At 40.1% G+C, this 17,087-nt stretch overlaps 1 protein-coding gene across 4 annotated transcripts in view; it reads right to left on the bottom strand.

Annotated features, from left to right (window-relative positions):
- LOC149229118 (single-stranded DNA-binding protein WHY1, chloroplastic-like) overlaps nucleotides 1–17,087 on the bottom strand; it is a 129,011-nt gene that overhangs the window by 59,944 nt on the left and 51,980 nt on the right. For all 4 annotated transcript variants that reach the window (XM_089378472.1, XM_089378473.1, XM_089378471.1 and 1 more), the window contains exon 6: nucleotides 12,629–12,702. In XM_089378472.1, the coding sequence (XP_089234598.1) occupies nucleotides 12,629–12,702 (74 nt within the window). The remainder of the gene's footprint in view (nucleotides 1–12,628; nucleotides 12,703–17,087) is intronic.

Genomic DNA, 17,087 nt, shown 5'->3' with positions numbered 1-17,087 from the left:
ATGGGAGTCTCTAATTGAGTGGCTACCTCCACTCGCCTTGGGCTATGGTCTTCATCATCCGACTAGTTGATGTAACTACCAACTAGCCTAGACTCAAACTGAGATACTCGCTGAGGCTCCATCTTGAGAGTTTTGTCCTACTCTCGCTCAACTATCATGTTTCCCTTCTGAGAACTTCCTGCCTTGATGCTCAAGGCTACGCCTATCTCTACCTGCAACTTGTAGAGATTCTTCACCCTCAAACCTATCTGCTTCCTACATCCAAAAGCTAAGTGTTGAAGGTAAGCCTTACCTCTGTTGAAGGTGACATCATAACCTTTGTCCTAAAGGGTAGCTACTGAAACAAGATTTTGCTTTAATCTTGGAACATATAAGACATCTCTGCGATGAAGAGGATTACTTGATTCCCTCTTAAAACTAACAGTGCCAGCTCCACTAGTTTCATACTAGCCACCATCTCCTAGCTCAATCTAAAACTACATGTCCTTCTCCTTCAAGTGGCTAAAACTCTTCTTGTTCCCAGTCATATGGAAGGATGCCCCTAAATCAATAAACCATACGTTGTTGTCTGTTGAGCTTGCCATGCAAGCAATCAATGAGAAATCTTTCTCGAACTAGGCAGAAAATGCATCTACCTCCATTAATGCAGCTACATGATCCTTACTAGACGACTCCTTTCGTTGAGCACACTTAGTGATCCAAATTCATGGAAATGGAAGCACTTGATCTTGCTTAGATCCTTCCTCTTGTCTGTTGACGATGTTGGACCTGCCAATGTTAAAGGGATCTCCCCGATATGAAGTCCCAACTACACCTCACACAATTTGGAGTAGGAGACCCAACAATGGGTGGTAATGTAATGCCTTGACCGCAGAAACGTGCTAAGGGAAGTATGATAACTTTGGGTAAGAGCAAATGTGTGACCTTGCAGAGAGTCAAATGCAATGCATGAAGGTTCCACCACACGATGGGAAAAGGAAGTGTGCCCCTTAGAAGCCTATAATAGTACGCAACTTGAGAAAAGGAAGTGCGCCCCTTAGAAGCCTATAATAGTACGCAACTTGAAAGGAACATATGAGCGAAATGACATCACAAGCTAAAGATGCGAAATAGTCCACAAGTTAAAGCGATGAGTTAATCCAACAACACGCATTCAACAGGATTCGTACAAATGCAAACAAGATAGTTCATAAGCATGTGCGTAAGTTGAATAACATACAATGTCAATACAACAAGAATAGTCCTACTATATTAACAACATATGCATGAAAGCGTGCTGGCTCTAATTTTATTATTATAAGTGAAAGTTCCATCCATACATACACCATTGACAACCACTAGCCCCAATAGTGAAACATTACAATCAAGAACACCTACTCCTCCAAAGAAGTATACTCGCTCTATGCTATGGAGAAGCCAAGGCTCTTCACAATACTCCCAAGCTCTTTCTAAGCCTAAGCCTAGCCAAAAGCTTGGCTCCCAAAAGCATGTTACATGAGTTATGAGGTTGTATTTATAACAAGAGGAGGTGACTCTTCAAATCCCTTTTGAGACCTTTGGACTACCCTCGTGACTTTTCAACTTCTTTACAAAATAACACATTACATTACATGGTGACTTTTCATATTCCAATATTGACACTTGGAATTTCACTTACAACATAATTACAAATAATATTACATTTTCCACTCGTACCCATATAAGACAAAATAGGGTAGAGACAACCTAACAAGACACAACACTATGATGTTGGAGTTTGGGAGAAGTCCAGCTCAGCAACCTCCGCTCGCTTCTTCTCGATAACATATTGGTGCCAAGCTTGGTACTGTGTAATGGTGTCCTCAAACTACTTCACGGTGTCTTGCTAGAAGTGGACTCTAGCCTCAATGGCATCTGAGTACATTGTCTTGGAAATTGTGTCCAACTCATTCTTAAGCATGAGCAGCGTTTTCTTGACTTTGAAGAGACCACCAATGAACTTCTGCATGTTGTGGGCATTCAACTCCAAGTCTTCCCTAGTGGCTTCCTATCTTAACTGCTCCAAGTACTCTTCGACCTCCTGCCGGACTTGGTTCTTGGGTTTAGCTTTGCTGAGGGAACCGATTGATGGGATCTGGTGTGTTCTCACCACGACATCCAAACTATTGTACAACCGCAGATATGAGAACTGTGTGCTGCCAATGAATGAGGCGAGTTGCTTGTTGTTCTGAATCAACATTCAAACCTTTGCTTTCTCTAGCTCTGCCTATGGCTTCATTTTCTTCACTAAGTCAAGCAGGGCCTTTTTGAACCGCATTGTCCACTCTTGTACATAGGCGATAGCAACATGTATGTTTCTAAGAGTTTTAACAATCTCTTGCTCTGTTGTTGTAGGCCATGCAAATGGACAATTGTTTTATGCATGGTGACAAACCCATCATAGAGCTTCCACATGGTTTCTCCAAGTGTTGATACTTCAGCAAGTATCGTTATTCTCCTCTCCCCCAATGCGAAAACTGCATTGTACGCTACTACTCGAAGTTGTTCTTCCTCTTGCCTATTAGTCTGCAACTTCTTTGCTAGTTGCTCATTCTCGGCCATCAGATACCGAACATTTGAGCTTGTTGCTCCTGCATAAAACCAGCTGGAATGGCAGTTCGATGCTTTCTGGTGTCTAACACTATCACCCTTTCTTTGATGAATGCAAGCAATGCGTGATCATCCAAAAAGTGCTTCCTTTGCACTTGTACAATCCTCTTTTGGAACCCATCGAATGATAGATTGTACACATCCATGACCGAATCATCATCAAGGAGGAAAATATCAACTTGCTCACTCGTGGTTGGCTCTGATGTTGGAATTGGTGGACACTGAGGGATGACCTGTGGTGCTCTCAACATCAGGGCAACATTTTCATGTTGTGGCTCATGTTCCAACTCCATGTCTTCACTTCAATCGATTGCTCAATCTGTCGAGCAAGCTCCCGATCCTGCATCTGTTCAACTTCCTCCTCAGTTGTTGGTTGTTCCAGCTCTTCAACCTGTATCAGCGTTGTTTCCTTCGTCATCGCCCCTTCCCTTTGTTCTTCTTCATGCTTCTACTTCTCTTCTCATTCTCTCCTCCTCAATTCCTATTCTTCATTCAGCTTCTTCTCTGTCTCTTGCAACTTCAGTTCTACTTCCTACAACCTCTACTTTTCTCTCTTCCTTCGCTCTACTCTCTTCATCCTTTGCTCCCTCTTTGCTTCCACTACCTTCGCGATAAGATGATTTTCTTTCATTTTGCACCTTTGCTCTCCCCTCTGGCTTGTCAACAATCTTGCTCTTTCCCTTGCCCTGCACAAGATTGCTACCTTCTGTTGTTGTTGTCGTTGCTTTTGAAACTGCTGTTGTCTGTGAAGCAACCTTTAAATTCATTGCTATACTGACCGGCTCGTTGAGTCTAGAGGAATTGTAGTAGTACCTCCAAGAATCCTCCTCCGGCCAATGAAATACCCCATTGATCCACAGAAAGTAAACCCTCATACAGCAGTCCTTGCAAATACTATGGAGATCATACAGATTAAAGTCCTTGGTGCTGAACACGAATTTCACTATGTGCTTAGCCTCGACATCTGCAACTTTCAAGTTCTTAATCTAGTATAATCCGATCTGCAAAGGAACAGTGGGCCATGGCACCTTCTTCTTCCTATGCGGTGTTGTTGACAACCCTGTAGCGAGGTGGTATGATACTTCTTACATGATCAATTTGCCAGTGGGATACCTAGGTAAGACATGCGAAAGCTTCTCTCTGGCAAACACTCTGATGAAGGTACCACCTGGTGAAGCATACCAATCTACGATGTCTACTATCGCCTCCATTGCTTCTCGGGACATGCAAGGTGTATCTTGTTCAAAGATAAGCTTGTATAGCGAGATGATAAAGTGGTCAGTTAGTCGTGCCATTACTCCTCGATAACTGCATTCTTAAAGCAACTTATAATAGATGCTTACGACAGTCTCTCGTGGTGTCCATGTCAGTTCATGCCACAAAAAAACTGTTGTTGTGCACAAATTGCATCCAGTAAGTATGCGGACATATGGAACCTTGCTCACTCAACCTTGGGTGGATTTCAAGCCTGAGCTACATGGGACTTCAATTGTTGAGCCAACAAATGTGACTAGTTGAGTGGCCTCCTGTCACTTACCAACTATTCCAGTAAGACCGCCCACCCTTCAGGAAAGGTTTTTGTGCTCTCTTGATCATATATTTTGCAAGCGAAGATAATCAAGAACTGGTAAGCCTTCCTGAGGGACTTTGTCTTATAAACATGGGTGGGTGTCTGACGAAACTTCGATGGCTCTTTCACCCAGCGCTTGACAATGTCTCTTGTGTTCAGCGGAGGAGCTTCTAAAATAATAATAAAATAAGATGCTTATAGAGGCTTGGAGATCTATTCATCAGATCTATAAAAGAGGAGGAGAAGATCATTTGGACACATCTTGGTTTTGATATTGTTTCTTGTATGTGAGGCTGAGAACCTGGTTCTCTACTCCAGCAGTAGCCCTAGGACGGAAACCCTCGGGTGATTGGGTGAGAGTGGTCGAGCACCCATCTCTTCCCTTGGTGAATCCATTCAAGGTTCACACGTTGCAGTGTATTGATTTTTTAGTTTGTTTTGGATGCCGATTTGCGGCAATATTGTAGATCTATTTGAGGCAATATTTCATCTCAACTACATGGGTTGTTTGTACATGTAAAACCCCAGCTTATCTAATATAATAACGCTGAGAATTTTCTTGTTCAGTGTGTTATGATTGCAGAGCTCTATTTGTCTTTAATTTTACATGGAAATCTTCTGTTAAATGTATGAGAAATTTTATGTGAAGAGCTTGTTCCATTTTTTTTTCATTTCGGACATTATAGTGGTATCAGAGCATTGATCTTGGCTCAGCCTACGGATTTTCACTTTTTAGTTGTCGCTATTATGATTCAAGGATTTCAAGATTATTTGTAGAAATTTTTCCATCTTGCAGGAGCCGTAAATATTATTTTGGCCGAAAAACAAAAAAAAGGTTGAATGTCAACCTAAGATTGAGGCCGCATTTGCAATAGGGATGGAAGTATTGAGGTTGATTTTGCTCTAAGAGAGTGCCAAACACAATTTCCTCAATAGAATTATTCAAGTTGAGTTTGTTGTTGAAAAGGGCATGTTTTCTCTTGTTACGCCGCTAACCCAGCCCTGATTCGATCTATCAATTTCCCTTCGTTGTTATTGGCTAAGTCTTGTCGCAGAGGAAGTCATGATTGAACTTCTCGTCTGGCGAGGTTGTGTGTGTGACAGAGCCAATGTGAGCCATCAAACACCAAACATATTTTTCCTTGCCTGAAGGGGTGACGCAAGAAGTGTGACCAAGTTACTTTTCCTAAATAACCAGAGGGTCGACACTGCTTCAGTCATTAACACAGATATCTATTGTGGAAACCAATCCATCTTGGGAGGATTGGACTTCAAGTGCTAGAGGGATCCAGTTATACACAGGAGAAGATGTTGAATTAATGCACCAGCAATGAATCCAAAACGTGATTTGTCGGGTTGAAATCAAAACCAAGCCTACACACATCACCTCGGGAATCTGAGTCAACAAGCAAAGTGATTCTCTATCCAAATTGTTCGTTTGCAGGCCGTCGTCAAATCGATGGTCTTACCACATCTTAGGCGGAGTTTAACAAAGGGATAGAGATCAACAACATATGCGTGAGTTGTTGGCGACCAGCTAAAGAATGAATGCTAGTGGATTCGGTCGATGTTGAGAATGCATCCAGTGAGCAAGTTGACCTACGCAATGGAAGGGCGTAGCTTATTAGAAGGTGTTGAGGGTCGAGTTCAACAATTCTACAACAAAATTCATCCAGGGCGAATGGGAGGAAGCCGAAATTTCCAGTATGGGTGAAGGGACATACTTGAAGACTTGCATGCGGATCAAGAAGTCATGAGCGGAGATCCTATCAATTTCCACGTTGAAGAATCGAATTGGCATGGGACGTCAATCAAAGATCGGGCCGCTAAGTCTCTTGCGTGGTGGGGGCCGCGTTTCACAATTATAGCCACAGAAGAATTCTGGAGACCGTCTAAGGTAGAGATCGTGGACACCATCAATTTGTGAAGATCAAGGCCAAGTCCTAGCTAGCGACATAGTGATCAGCTCGCAGATGATCTATTGGGCCATTGTAAAGAGGCGTTGAGCCAATAAAGTCGTGACCGCATTGTCTGCAAAGAATAGGTCAAGTTGTACGTGGATGTGGGTGCGTTTGTAATTGGAAGAATTATCTAAAGGACCGCATACGAAATAAATTTCTAAGAGGCCTAGGTCAATATCACAGGTGGTCGTCGTGGCAACTTGTCCTGGAACCACATTGAATCCAAATATATTCAAAGGTCCAAATCTTCTTTAAAAAAATTATTATCATAGCTTATTAAAAGGGCAAACAGATAAAGTATTCATTTCTCTGGGGCAAACAGATAAGCATTCATCATAACCGTGGACAGCGCAACTCATCCGAAGGAGCTGTGTTTTCCTATTTGAAGGAGTCAAACACTGAATCCAAGTGCTGGAGTGTTATTTCAAGAAACTGTGTTATATACCTCGGCTGGCAGCTGTCCCATATCAAGTTTCTTTCATGAATTTTCAGTACATTGCAATCTTGTTCTAATGGCCATGAATCTCTTTGTTAAGTTCTGATATTTTGTATACAATTCTAGGTTGCAATGCAATGAATTTGGTGCCTATGTACTAGCCAGTTTACTTATATAAAAGGTTTCTGAGTCTAATACATAACACGGTGAGTAATATGAAGCCTAGTTTTATTTCTCCCACCATTGTGCATCATAATTGAGATGGTGATAGCAACTTGCACTCACAGTAGTGTGTTCATGAAATATTTTTCAGAAACGCATCAAACCTAGACCTCAGTCACCCGTTTGAGGAAACTTTCGCTTAGGAGCAGATCATTGATATGTTGCTAATGTATTAGTCTATTGTATGTGAAAGTGCGTGTGAAGTCGGAGTATAAATTACTATCAACTGAATTTGCCATAATGTAACATGTTGAGTATAGGCAGTTTGGGGATAGTAAGCATTTAGATTGTTTTATAGAGCAGTAAGAGAGTTGTATCTGTTGATTGCATTTTGGGATTATATTGTCAGCTTCGATGTAATGATGTCGAAGTCTTTCCTGAGTTGATTCATAGCCTTGTTTAGGTCAAAGCACTGTCGAGTTGTGGTCATGAGCTACCATCATCATTGCATGACCTTGTAAATGTTCAGTTGAAAATATTCAATCAAAGTAATGGATGAAACATTCACAAACCTCCTTAATAAACCAGCAGCAGCAAACAACAGACCTTTCTCAAAAGAGATCCATGCCATTCTTAACTACGAGCAGCCAAGAGATTTGCAAAAGAAATAGGAAACAAAATCTTCGCACTTGGGACAAATCTAAAGTGCATGAGGGTCACCTCAAGAGTTCTTTTCAAACTTGATGAACTAGATGCACTCCTTTCCAAAGTGAGCCAATTAGAAGGGAAGAAACTAATTCGGGCTCTAAAACCAACTATGGTTGCTATCTTACAACCCAAGTTCTTGGAGGAACCTTGTGAAGGGGTCAGCGTCCAGTTGCATCATGTCTCAGTAACATTATGAGGTTGACAGCACCCACACCTCCATTCAAAGATAATGTTATGAAGAGAATTTTCAGGTTGATAACAGAGACTTATCAAGACTTGAATAACAATGCACGCTCCACCTTTGGGAAGAAGCTAGAAATTTTAGAAGTTAAGGCCATGACTAGGACTTACGAAGTCATGTTTTATCTTGAGCGTGATGATCTTATCTTGCAGATGTTCCAGTGCTCCTTTAGCATTAGGAAACATCATCCTGATACAGTCATAGCACACATGCATTCCATCTTGTCATCATGTATGAGAGGTCGTGATGCCATTTGCCGAGAGTTGCAGTCTCGATTGTTGTCCATTTGGAGGAGAGAACAGTTGGTCTCACCTACTGCTTATGAACTAGCCGAGAGGTTGATTGAGCAAAACATTGGGTTGTTCAGGAGACAATTGACTAGGGAGCAACAGCTCAGGCTTGGGATATCATGCAGCAAGAATAAAATGTGGAGGAAGGTACTTTGTTTTGTCTACAAAGGACCTTGGGTACCTGAACACTCAAGATTGAGTGATGCTGAGGAGATGACATAGGTAGAGCGGGAGGAGATTCCTTTTGACTTTCAGGGTGAGGATTCTTCTTTGGACGAGTCCATGGGTTCATACGATGATACATCTAAGGAGCACGAGTTGTCATGTGGAGTTGATGCCAATAACCCAAATGTGCATCCATGTGTGGTTGAGGAGTATGGCGAGCAACTGCTTATTCCCATGAGGGAAGGAGATCCAAGAGCAGATAAGCCACTGATGGTTCAGCATAGAGAGCACATAGAGGAGCATGAGTCAAATGATACACACAGTGTGCAAGATGGGCCATTTTTGGAGAGACAACTAGTGGCTCATATCGAGCCCATGATGGAGGATGAGCAGACACCTTTAGGGCTAGCCATTGGAGTGGAGCAGACATATGTGCAGGTAGCCTCTAGGGAGGCCGTATTCGCAAACACATGCTTTCAGGAGATGTTGGAGTACGATAGGACAATTTTGCAAGAGATTGGTGGACTGGAGGAGCGTGGAGCTTCCTATAAGTCGAGGGAGGTGGCAATGCATCCATCTTTGGGTTTACCCATTGATGAGGTGCAAACAGATGTAGTGGCAGCTAGAAAAGCTGCAACATTCTCAGGCAGCAACCCTCTCCAGAGTTCATAGACAGGGGTTGCAGCACAGTTTACCTACTTTTTCCCATTAGAGGGAGAGAGGCGAGATTTCTTTGACATGTTTTCATTGTCCAAGTAGAGCATCAAGAGTTGAGCATGGACTAATATCAGCATAGCAGATTTATTCCTTGCAAGGGAGTCCATACATTGGATTGGCGAGAGATCATGAGCTGGTACCCTACTGATGGAATATCTTTTTTAGTCAAAGGCATTGTATTACAAGAGCCCTTAGAGGTGAGGGATATTACATTCTTCAGTTGGCAGCAGGATGTAGGTTGGTCACTCATCAGTATCTCAGCATGATGAGATTGACCTTGGTTTATGCCAAGAGGTGGATTGGAGAGAGGTGATGAGTTGGTACGCGATGGATGGAGCAACATTCCTGGTTGGAGTTATAGCAGAGCAGGAGCCATGGAGCCTTGATATTTGTTCTTGGTGGCACTCGAATCCAGGAGGATTCGTTGATGACAGGTTCAGTCAGAGATTGGTCCAAGATCCGGGCATTGAGGGGTCTATTCATGGTGGGTTGACACAAGAGCAAAGCATCACCCAGTGGTTCGTATGGGATCTGGGCATTGGGTCTCAGTTGTGTCGGGGCACTAGATTGGTCCACAGATGTAGATTGCTTGAGGGCAAGCAATCTTGGGGCGGCAGGACTATCATGTCCCCATTTTTATTCTTCTTCATAATATAGCTAGGGTGGATTTCCAAGACAGGGCCCAAGGGATATCCAAGTCAGTGGAGCGGGTTTATGTCATCAAAGATCCCGATGGAGTTTTGAGGAGTTTTTACGAGATTTGATGGCATTCGCTTGGCATATTCCATCATCCGCACAACTTTCCTTTCGTTTCGTCACATTCCGACAACTTTTAAAAATGAGCGTTATTATTGGGTATAACTTAAGTAATTATGCTCGAGGTGGCATTCTGGGGAGATTAATTAATGGAACACTTCAGTGTAACATCTCGTTGGAACGGGGACGAGAAGATCTATAGGATGGTATGTTGAGAAGAGACTTCCAGTGACCAAAGAGAGTATGGTGGGCGATTTGTCATTTTCCTTAGTTAAAAATGACTTTAATTAGTCATTTAATTAAGGAAAAATAATTAATTGGTGAAAAAGGGCCAAAAGTGACTTTAAGTGAAATAAAATAAAATTAAAAGATCACTTGATAAGTTCAATGGAGGAGCTTCTAGAATAATAATAAAATAATTTGCTTCTAGAGGCTTGGAGATCTATCCATCAGATCTATAAAAAGAGGAGGAGGAGATCATTTGGAGACATCTTGGTTTTCATATTGTTTCTTGTATGTGAGGTTGAGAACCTGGTTCTCTACTCCAATAGTAGCCCCAAGACGGAAACCCTCGGGTGATTCAATGAGAGTGGGCAAGCACCCATCTCTTCCCTTGGTGAATCCATTCAAGCTTCACAGGTTGCAGTGTATTGGTTTTTTAGTTTGTTTTGGAGGTCGATTTGCGGCAATATTGTAGATCTATTTGAGACCATTTTTCATCTCAGCTACATGGGTTGTTTGTACATGTAAAACCCCAACTTATCTAATATAATAAAGCTGTGAATTTTCTTGTTCAGTGTGTTATGGATTGCAGTGCTCTGTTTGTCCTTAATTTTACATGGCAATCTTCTGTTAAATGTATGATAAATTTTATGTGAAGAGTTTGTTCCAAATTTTTCTCATTTGGGACATACACTTGGCCCTCCGCGATGCACTAGAATAGTTTTGCCTTAGTAACAAGAATAAACCACAGTCTTATGCACAAAATACCAGCCCAAAAAACTCGTCTAACCTGCACAGAAAATCCGCCCTAATCACAGATTGAACTTGGCCTCATCTTCAGTTATCCTAGCACAGATAAATCACTGGATACTCCTCTCAAGGCTGCAGCCTTTTCTCCTAAGACTAAACATCCACTTTAGGCATGTCTCACATATGATGAATTAACTTGGATTTATTAATCAACTTGGTGTTGGCCTTTATAAGGATCTCTGCTCTAATACCATGTAGATTTTCCTAGAAATCCTGCAACTGCTTTGATGACAAATCTGAAACTAATATCTTGCACCAAGACATGGGATTTCTCTACAATGAATAAGCAGCAGAAATAAAAATAATATGCAGAGATAAAGATACACAGTCACACACAATCCAATACAATATTTTTCTAGGGAACCCAACAAGGAAAACTCTCTGCTAGCTATAGAAATTTTGTTGACAAAGTTTGAGCAAATAGAATTATTACAAGGCAAATTATTTCTCTAGAGAACAAGCTCATTCTCCCTGCTAGTACATAGCTCAAAACCCTACTTGCAAGAACCCTGTCATTAGCTCCTAATCCTTGCGCTGGCCCTGGAAATTTCCTCCCATTTCCTAGGGGATACTAACAAGAATTTCCTCTACCAAAACATTGCGTATAGGCCTTTCCTTCACTCTCTTCCTAGCTCACACATACAATCTCGTGCTCTCTATTGTATTGTTTCACGACCTTGTGCTCACAAAAACAATGATTACAATTGTGCCTTTTGACCTCCTTATAAGCATTTTGACCCATCTAAATCTGGCAAGTTTATTTTTGGAACTCAGTCTTGTGATTGACTAGTTAATTGAGTCTAATTGACTCATGTAACTCGTCCTAGCCACAAATAACCATTGAGACTTCTAACTCGCACTAGGAGACAAACAACTGAGCCTCCAACTATTCACATGAGTTAAACTGCTTCATGAACTCGTCCTAACTTTTAGGAACTCGTCCTAACTTATAGGAACTTGTGCATGCTAAAGAAGGACTGCTTGTGGTCTCTTTGACTAAGGCACAAGTCAAAGAAGACCTTACTCGCTACTATTTTCAACACTGACCTGATTGAATACTTTCAGGCATCTGCAAAATGTAATTTTGTTCCTCGGCCTTTAGGATTAATAAAATTACAATTTTCCGTCGGAAATAATATAAAGAAAAAAAATTATTAAAAGAAACAGATATTAAATACAGAAATCTCGTGTGCATGTGTATGAGATTGGTGTTTTATTTTGCTTCCACTATTATATTTTGTTTACATGTTAAAATCTCAACCATGTTTTTTTATTCGGTAGATTTGCATATAATAAGAAGTAATTAACCAGGGTGTTCGGGTTGGAAAAATTAACACTTCCATCTGAAAAACCAAGGAAGAGGAGTGGAAAACCACAAGCCACTGGCAAGCTACCATCTTCCTCACTTGGAACATTTAATACACAAGCAAGTGAGAACTTGTTTCTCCAAGTAGTAAAACCTAACAAGAAGTTAAGTATAATGTTATTTGAAGTTATTTTATAATGACGTTATTTAATGTATAGTATTTTTCTTAAGTAGTAATTGCAGCATAAATGCCGTTCCTTCTAGCATTCCATTGGCATGAAAGAGAGGAACATTATATCTTTAATTTGGAGGTATAACATGTTTAGAGAACCCTTTTCCTCCACAATTTAAAACATAAAAACAATAGGGGCATAAAATTCAATTAGTTGCACATTCAGTTCAAACCCTGTATTCTCAATTGCTTCTTCATGAATTAACTCAAATTCTGAAACTATGACTGCACAGGAAAACTCCTTGATTATAGAATGTTCATATTTAATCAATCGAATAAGCATCAAATGTAACAAGCTAGTTGGAAAGCAAACTCATTACAAATAATCAATTCCACCAAACGCAGCATGCCTCTGTGCAATTGCAAAACATTACTATCTAAAATTCACAACAGAACTGAAAGGTAAACAACTGACAAAACTTACTAAATTTGAAGGTGTATCCTTCCGTGTCTTGCAAATTACCAACCTTCAAAACTTTCCATACTTTTCCTGCTTCGCTGCAAAAAATCACAAGAGGGAATCAAGTATATGTAAACTCAAAAATAAATGTGAAGCATAAAATTGCATTGCTACCAGTAATTTTTTCAAGCTTGTGTCAACACATGATCAAATGCATACAATCTATGATAAAACCACCCAAAATCTGGCATCACCATCTTCAAAATGCTCAAAGGGATTAGATCATTTAGCAGAGATGCCAGAGATGAACAACAACCCTCAGTATAATTAGTCTATGCAAGCCAATTTTCATATGCTTGCCTTTTGGTTAATGACACTATATCCAGTTGGAAACAAACCATCATGCAAACATTGTAGGAATAACATAATGTTATGAGAAACAAAAAATAATTGCCTCTGTGCAGGAAAATCATAGAAAACTCCACCGAAATAAAACATTAATGATTATCCCAGGATATAGATCAATCAGTGCCACACAAGACAAGTAGCACAGGTATCAGCAAACTTTTGAAAATGGTAGAGTTACCATATAATAATGGTCATATAACAAATTTATAATGTACTTTGGGTTAGTAGTGAGTGACCTATGTCACATCATAAATAGACCTGTGATAGATTAGGTTGCAGCTTAAATAATAAACTCGTTGTATGGGATTTTGGAAAAGGACATTATCTCCCTTCTATGGATTAACATCCACACCATATTAAGAAGTAACCAAGCATATAACTCTCGCTTCTACTATATTATGTTCTGCATTCTCAAATCACATTCTCATGAGTAAAAATCACATAGTATCAGAGCCATGATGAAAGGAAAGTGTCAAAAGAGTGTCAAAGCAAAAATCCACACTAAGAAGATGAACAGATTGGCATCATCACTCTAGCAACCTAACCTTATTAAGGCTACATGCCTCTCTGTCCAGGCAGATGCTTTTCCACCCACGCGAGGGTGGGGGGGCATTCCCAGGATGTTTATGTCTTGTTTGCTAGTGTAAAAAACCTGTGTATCAGTTAGAATTAAACCACCACACTACACTGCCCTGAAAGCACCCAAAAGCACTGAGGAACAGTGATCAAACTATGAGTTAAATTATGGAGGCAAGATTAGTTGCTAAATTGAAATTTCAATAGTGATTAGATGGAAAAGTAGAAATAATATACACCCTAGGGGAAAGTAAAAATCAAAATAAGTGTATAGTCATACAATCCCAGCAGCACAATTGCACATACAAAAAAAACCACCTGAACTCAAAGAACTAGAAAAGAAGCACAGTCAAATGTCATTGATATGTTAATGAAAAGGCAGAAAGTAATCCAGAGACATCAACAATCACAGACTATCTTGTCAATCTCTGGCATGTAGCAGTGGAAGAAAGAAGATGATGATGAGCTCCTGAAACGTGTGTTAAAACAACTGAACTTCAAGAATAATCATTCGCATAGTCTAACGAGGCGGAGGAGTTGCCCAGAAAGTTATGGAAATTCTGGTTATATTTAGAGAAAATGCAAATCCAAGTTATAGTTGTTAAACTTCAAAATTTTAGGTGTCCTAGACGTTTTTGATGGTGCTGAATCCATTTCCACCATCAAAAACACAATTCAAACACTGCCTTTACAAGATTTTTTGAAATTTTTTTGCCCTGATTCCGGCCACTTTTGGCCATCTGGGCAATTCCTCCGCCTCGTTAGATGACTCCATAATCATTTCCAGCTCTATTATATAGAACTCAAGACACATATGAGAGGGATAGTGTGCCCTAAGAGTATAGAGAGAGAGAAGGATCAAACTGAAGTCAAATTTGCCCGCATGTGATCTGCTTCCAAAGTGTGTCCACTGCATCCATGAAGACGAGTCCAAAACAATTCCCAGACAGAGCGCACCCAATCTCCTTATCTGTTGTCTTTTCCTTAATTAACTGCAAAATTCTGTCGTTTATACCTCATTGGAGGGTTGCTCTTCTTAGGTACTGTTGTATATTTATTAAAAACATGAAAAAGCAGACAAGAACGGCATCATTAAGGCTCAGTTTCCTAGTCAACTGACTGTTTCTTCTTGCTCTAATCAACATGCATACAATGGGCACCAAATCTGCTTTACTAGAGCACACTTTTAATAAGAATCACTCCCGTTTAGCACATTTGACAATATTGCTGTTTCTAATAATAGATTACAACAATAGGCTGAAAGTAGTCTCTCTCAGGGCACATCACATCCTCACACTTGTGGTTTGCTTTTAATAACCAAAGGAAATTGCTATTGACACTTTGATTAGAGCAATCCTCTCGCTATTAACACTGATTAGAGCACTCCTCTCCGTGGATATGATTGTTTTCACTTTTCTAATAAATGGAGTGCATGCACAAGGTAAATAACAGTGAATTCTCACTGAAAAGCAGGTTGCATTGATGCTAACTGCAACTTCAATAGAAGAGCAAACTCTCTTATAGGGAAACCTCAAGAATAAGGCAACGATTAACGTGGGATACTTACAACATACTTTTTCGAGTGAATTAAAATGGCAGCTAATAGTATAAAGTATGCAGAAAAAGCATGAAATTGACTCTACATAGAATACTAGTATGCTTAGCCTCATATGTGTGCATGTAAACTCGAGAAGATGTTCCCTACAAATCAAGCATGAACAAATCCCAATGTGCACTCTGATGTCTAATATAGTTGCCACATGTCAACATGAGATACATCTGCCAACTGCTCAACTCTAATATCACTAACAACTCCTCCACCCAAATGAGAACTCAACAACAAATCCATGACTGCATATGAACCATAAACTACATTCGCACCTGCCAAATATAGACATGGAAAACAGCTCATTGGGATCATGAACCCTCAAGGACCAAGCATATAGGTAACTCTTACATGTGGGCCCCAAAACATTCCCTCCTAGAAAGTAGAACTGCCAAAAATGGCAAGTTCTCAACACCCAATGAAACTCAATGTGTAGCAGGCCTTGATCCGTGTCAAGCTCTGAATGTACCTTTAAATGATCCAGCATGATGAAATTGAACTGAAAATTAACCCAGTAGTTGTGCACGCAACCTGGGAATTGACAAGGAGGAAGCAGGTGAGGAACCCAGGGGACCACTACAGATCGAAGACAAATGGAGGGACTACACACACAAATCAAGCATTGGGCATAAGAGGAAGGCAAATTGACTGAGACAGAAATAAGTTTTAATAGCAAACCAAATCTTTGATTTGATTATTCAGTGGAAAAAAAACAAAAGAAACAAATGACGCGTTTGGTAAATCATTGGGTAGATATGATAAGATAATATATTTTTTATTAATGTCCAGAAAGATGACAACAAATAGGTCAAAGGGACTGCTAATTACGTTGGTGGAATACACAGTGTGAGTGCAAGGCCACTTCTATAAAGTAAATAAAAGAAGAAAAGTAGATCTAAACTATGTAAGAATAGATAAGATTTGTAGTCTAGTACAATAAAACAGGAAAGCAGATCAGTAATGCAAAAACATACAAGTACTGCTGAGAACCTAATATTAATCCCTACAGAGAGGTAAGAGGGGATATTGTCTCCCTTGAGAGGCATTGATCAACCTCCTCCGATGCTCTCACTCCTACATCTAAGGCAAAATAGAAGAAACTAATGGTAATGAATGATTGGAGGATCTGGAAGAGCTGTAAGATCTTCTCTGCAATATGTTTCATGCAAATGAGGTGGCCCCCATCAAGCTCTGAAAATAAATAAATAACTTGTTTCAATGTGCTGCATGAACTATCTCAAGATCTATAACAACTCCCATGTAAGGGATAGCTGGTTGAGGATGGTTTTCATGGTCCTCAGGGATCTAAAGTCTGATGAAATGCTATCATCTACCTACCTCTTGGTGCTTCTCTCTGACCTAAGCACAAAAAAAAAAAAAAAAAAAATCGGCCTAGACATGTCTAGACTCAGCCAGGGTAACCAGATAATCCAAGCTCTTAGGCCAACACCCAAAATTCCCAAAAAAATTGCTGGATAGCAGAGTCCAGTGTTAATGTACTTTGACATCAAACATACAAGTATTTATGCTTTCCACATTCCTTTCTAAGTAGGTTTGAGATGGTTGATGGCCTACCTAATATTGAGAAAACAGAGGAGAGATGTCAAACATGCGCAAATGTAAAGCAGCATAAAGAAGATACCAACATGGGAGCAAGCAAAGCATTGGAACTTGTACATGTTGAAATTTCCAATCTGACAAGAACACCATCATTATCAAGTCCAAGGTATTTTATGCTTCCTATTGATGATTTTTCACAAAAATCATGGCCCATCTTTCTTAAGCAAGAGTTAGATGCATTAAATGTTTTTACAAACTTGAAGGCAAACATACAGGAAACATCTAGTAGGAAGATTAATGTGATCCCATTCTATAGTGGAGATCAATTTGATA

This window comes from Pinus tabuliformis, chromosome J (genome assembly GCF_031772625.1).
Source record: "Pinus tabuliformis cultivar Carrire ecotype Pingquan chromosome J, CPIR1, whole genome shotgun sequence".
In the NCBI taxonomy this organism is placed as follows: domain Eukaryota; kingdom Viridiplantae; phylum Streptophyta; class Pinopsida; order Pinales; family Pinaceae; genus Pinus; species Pinus tabuliformis.
Note: the sequence above shows the minus strand (reverse complement) of the source record. Positions and strands in the feature narration are given on the sequence as shown.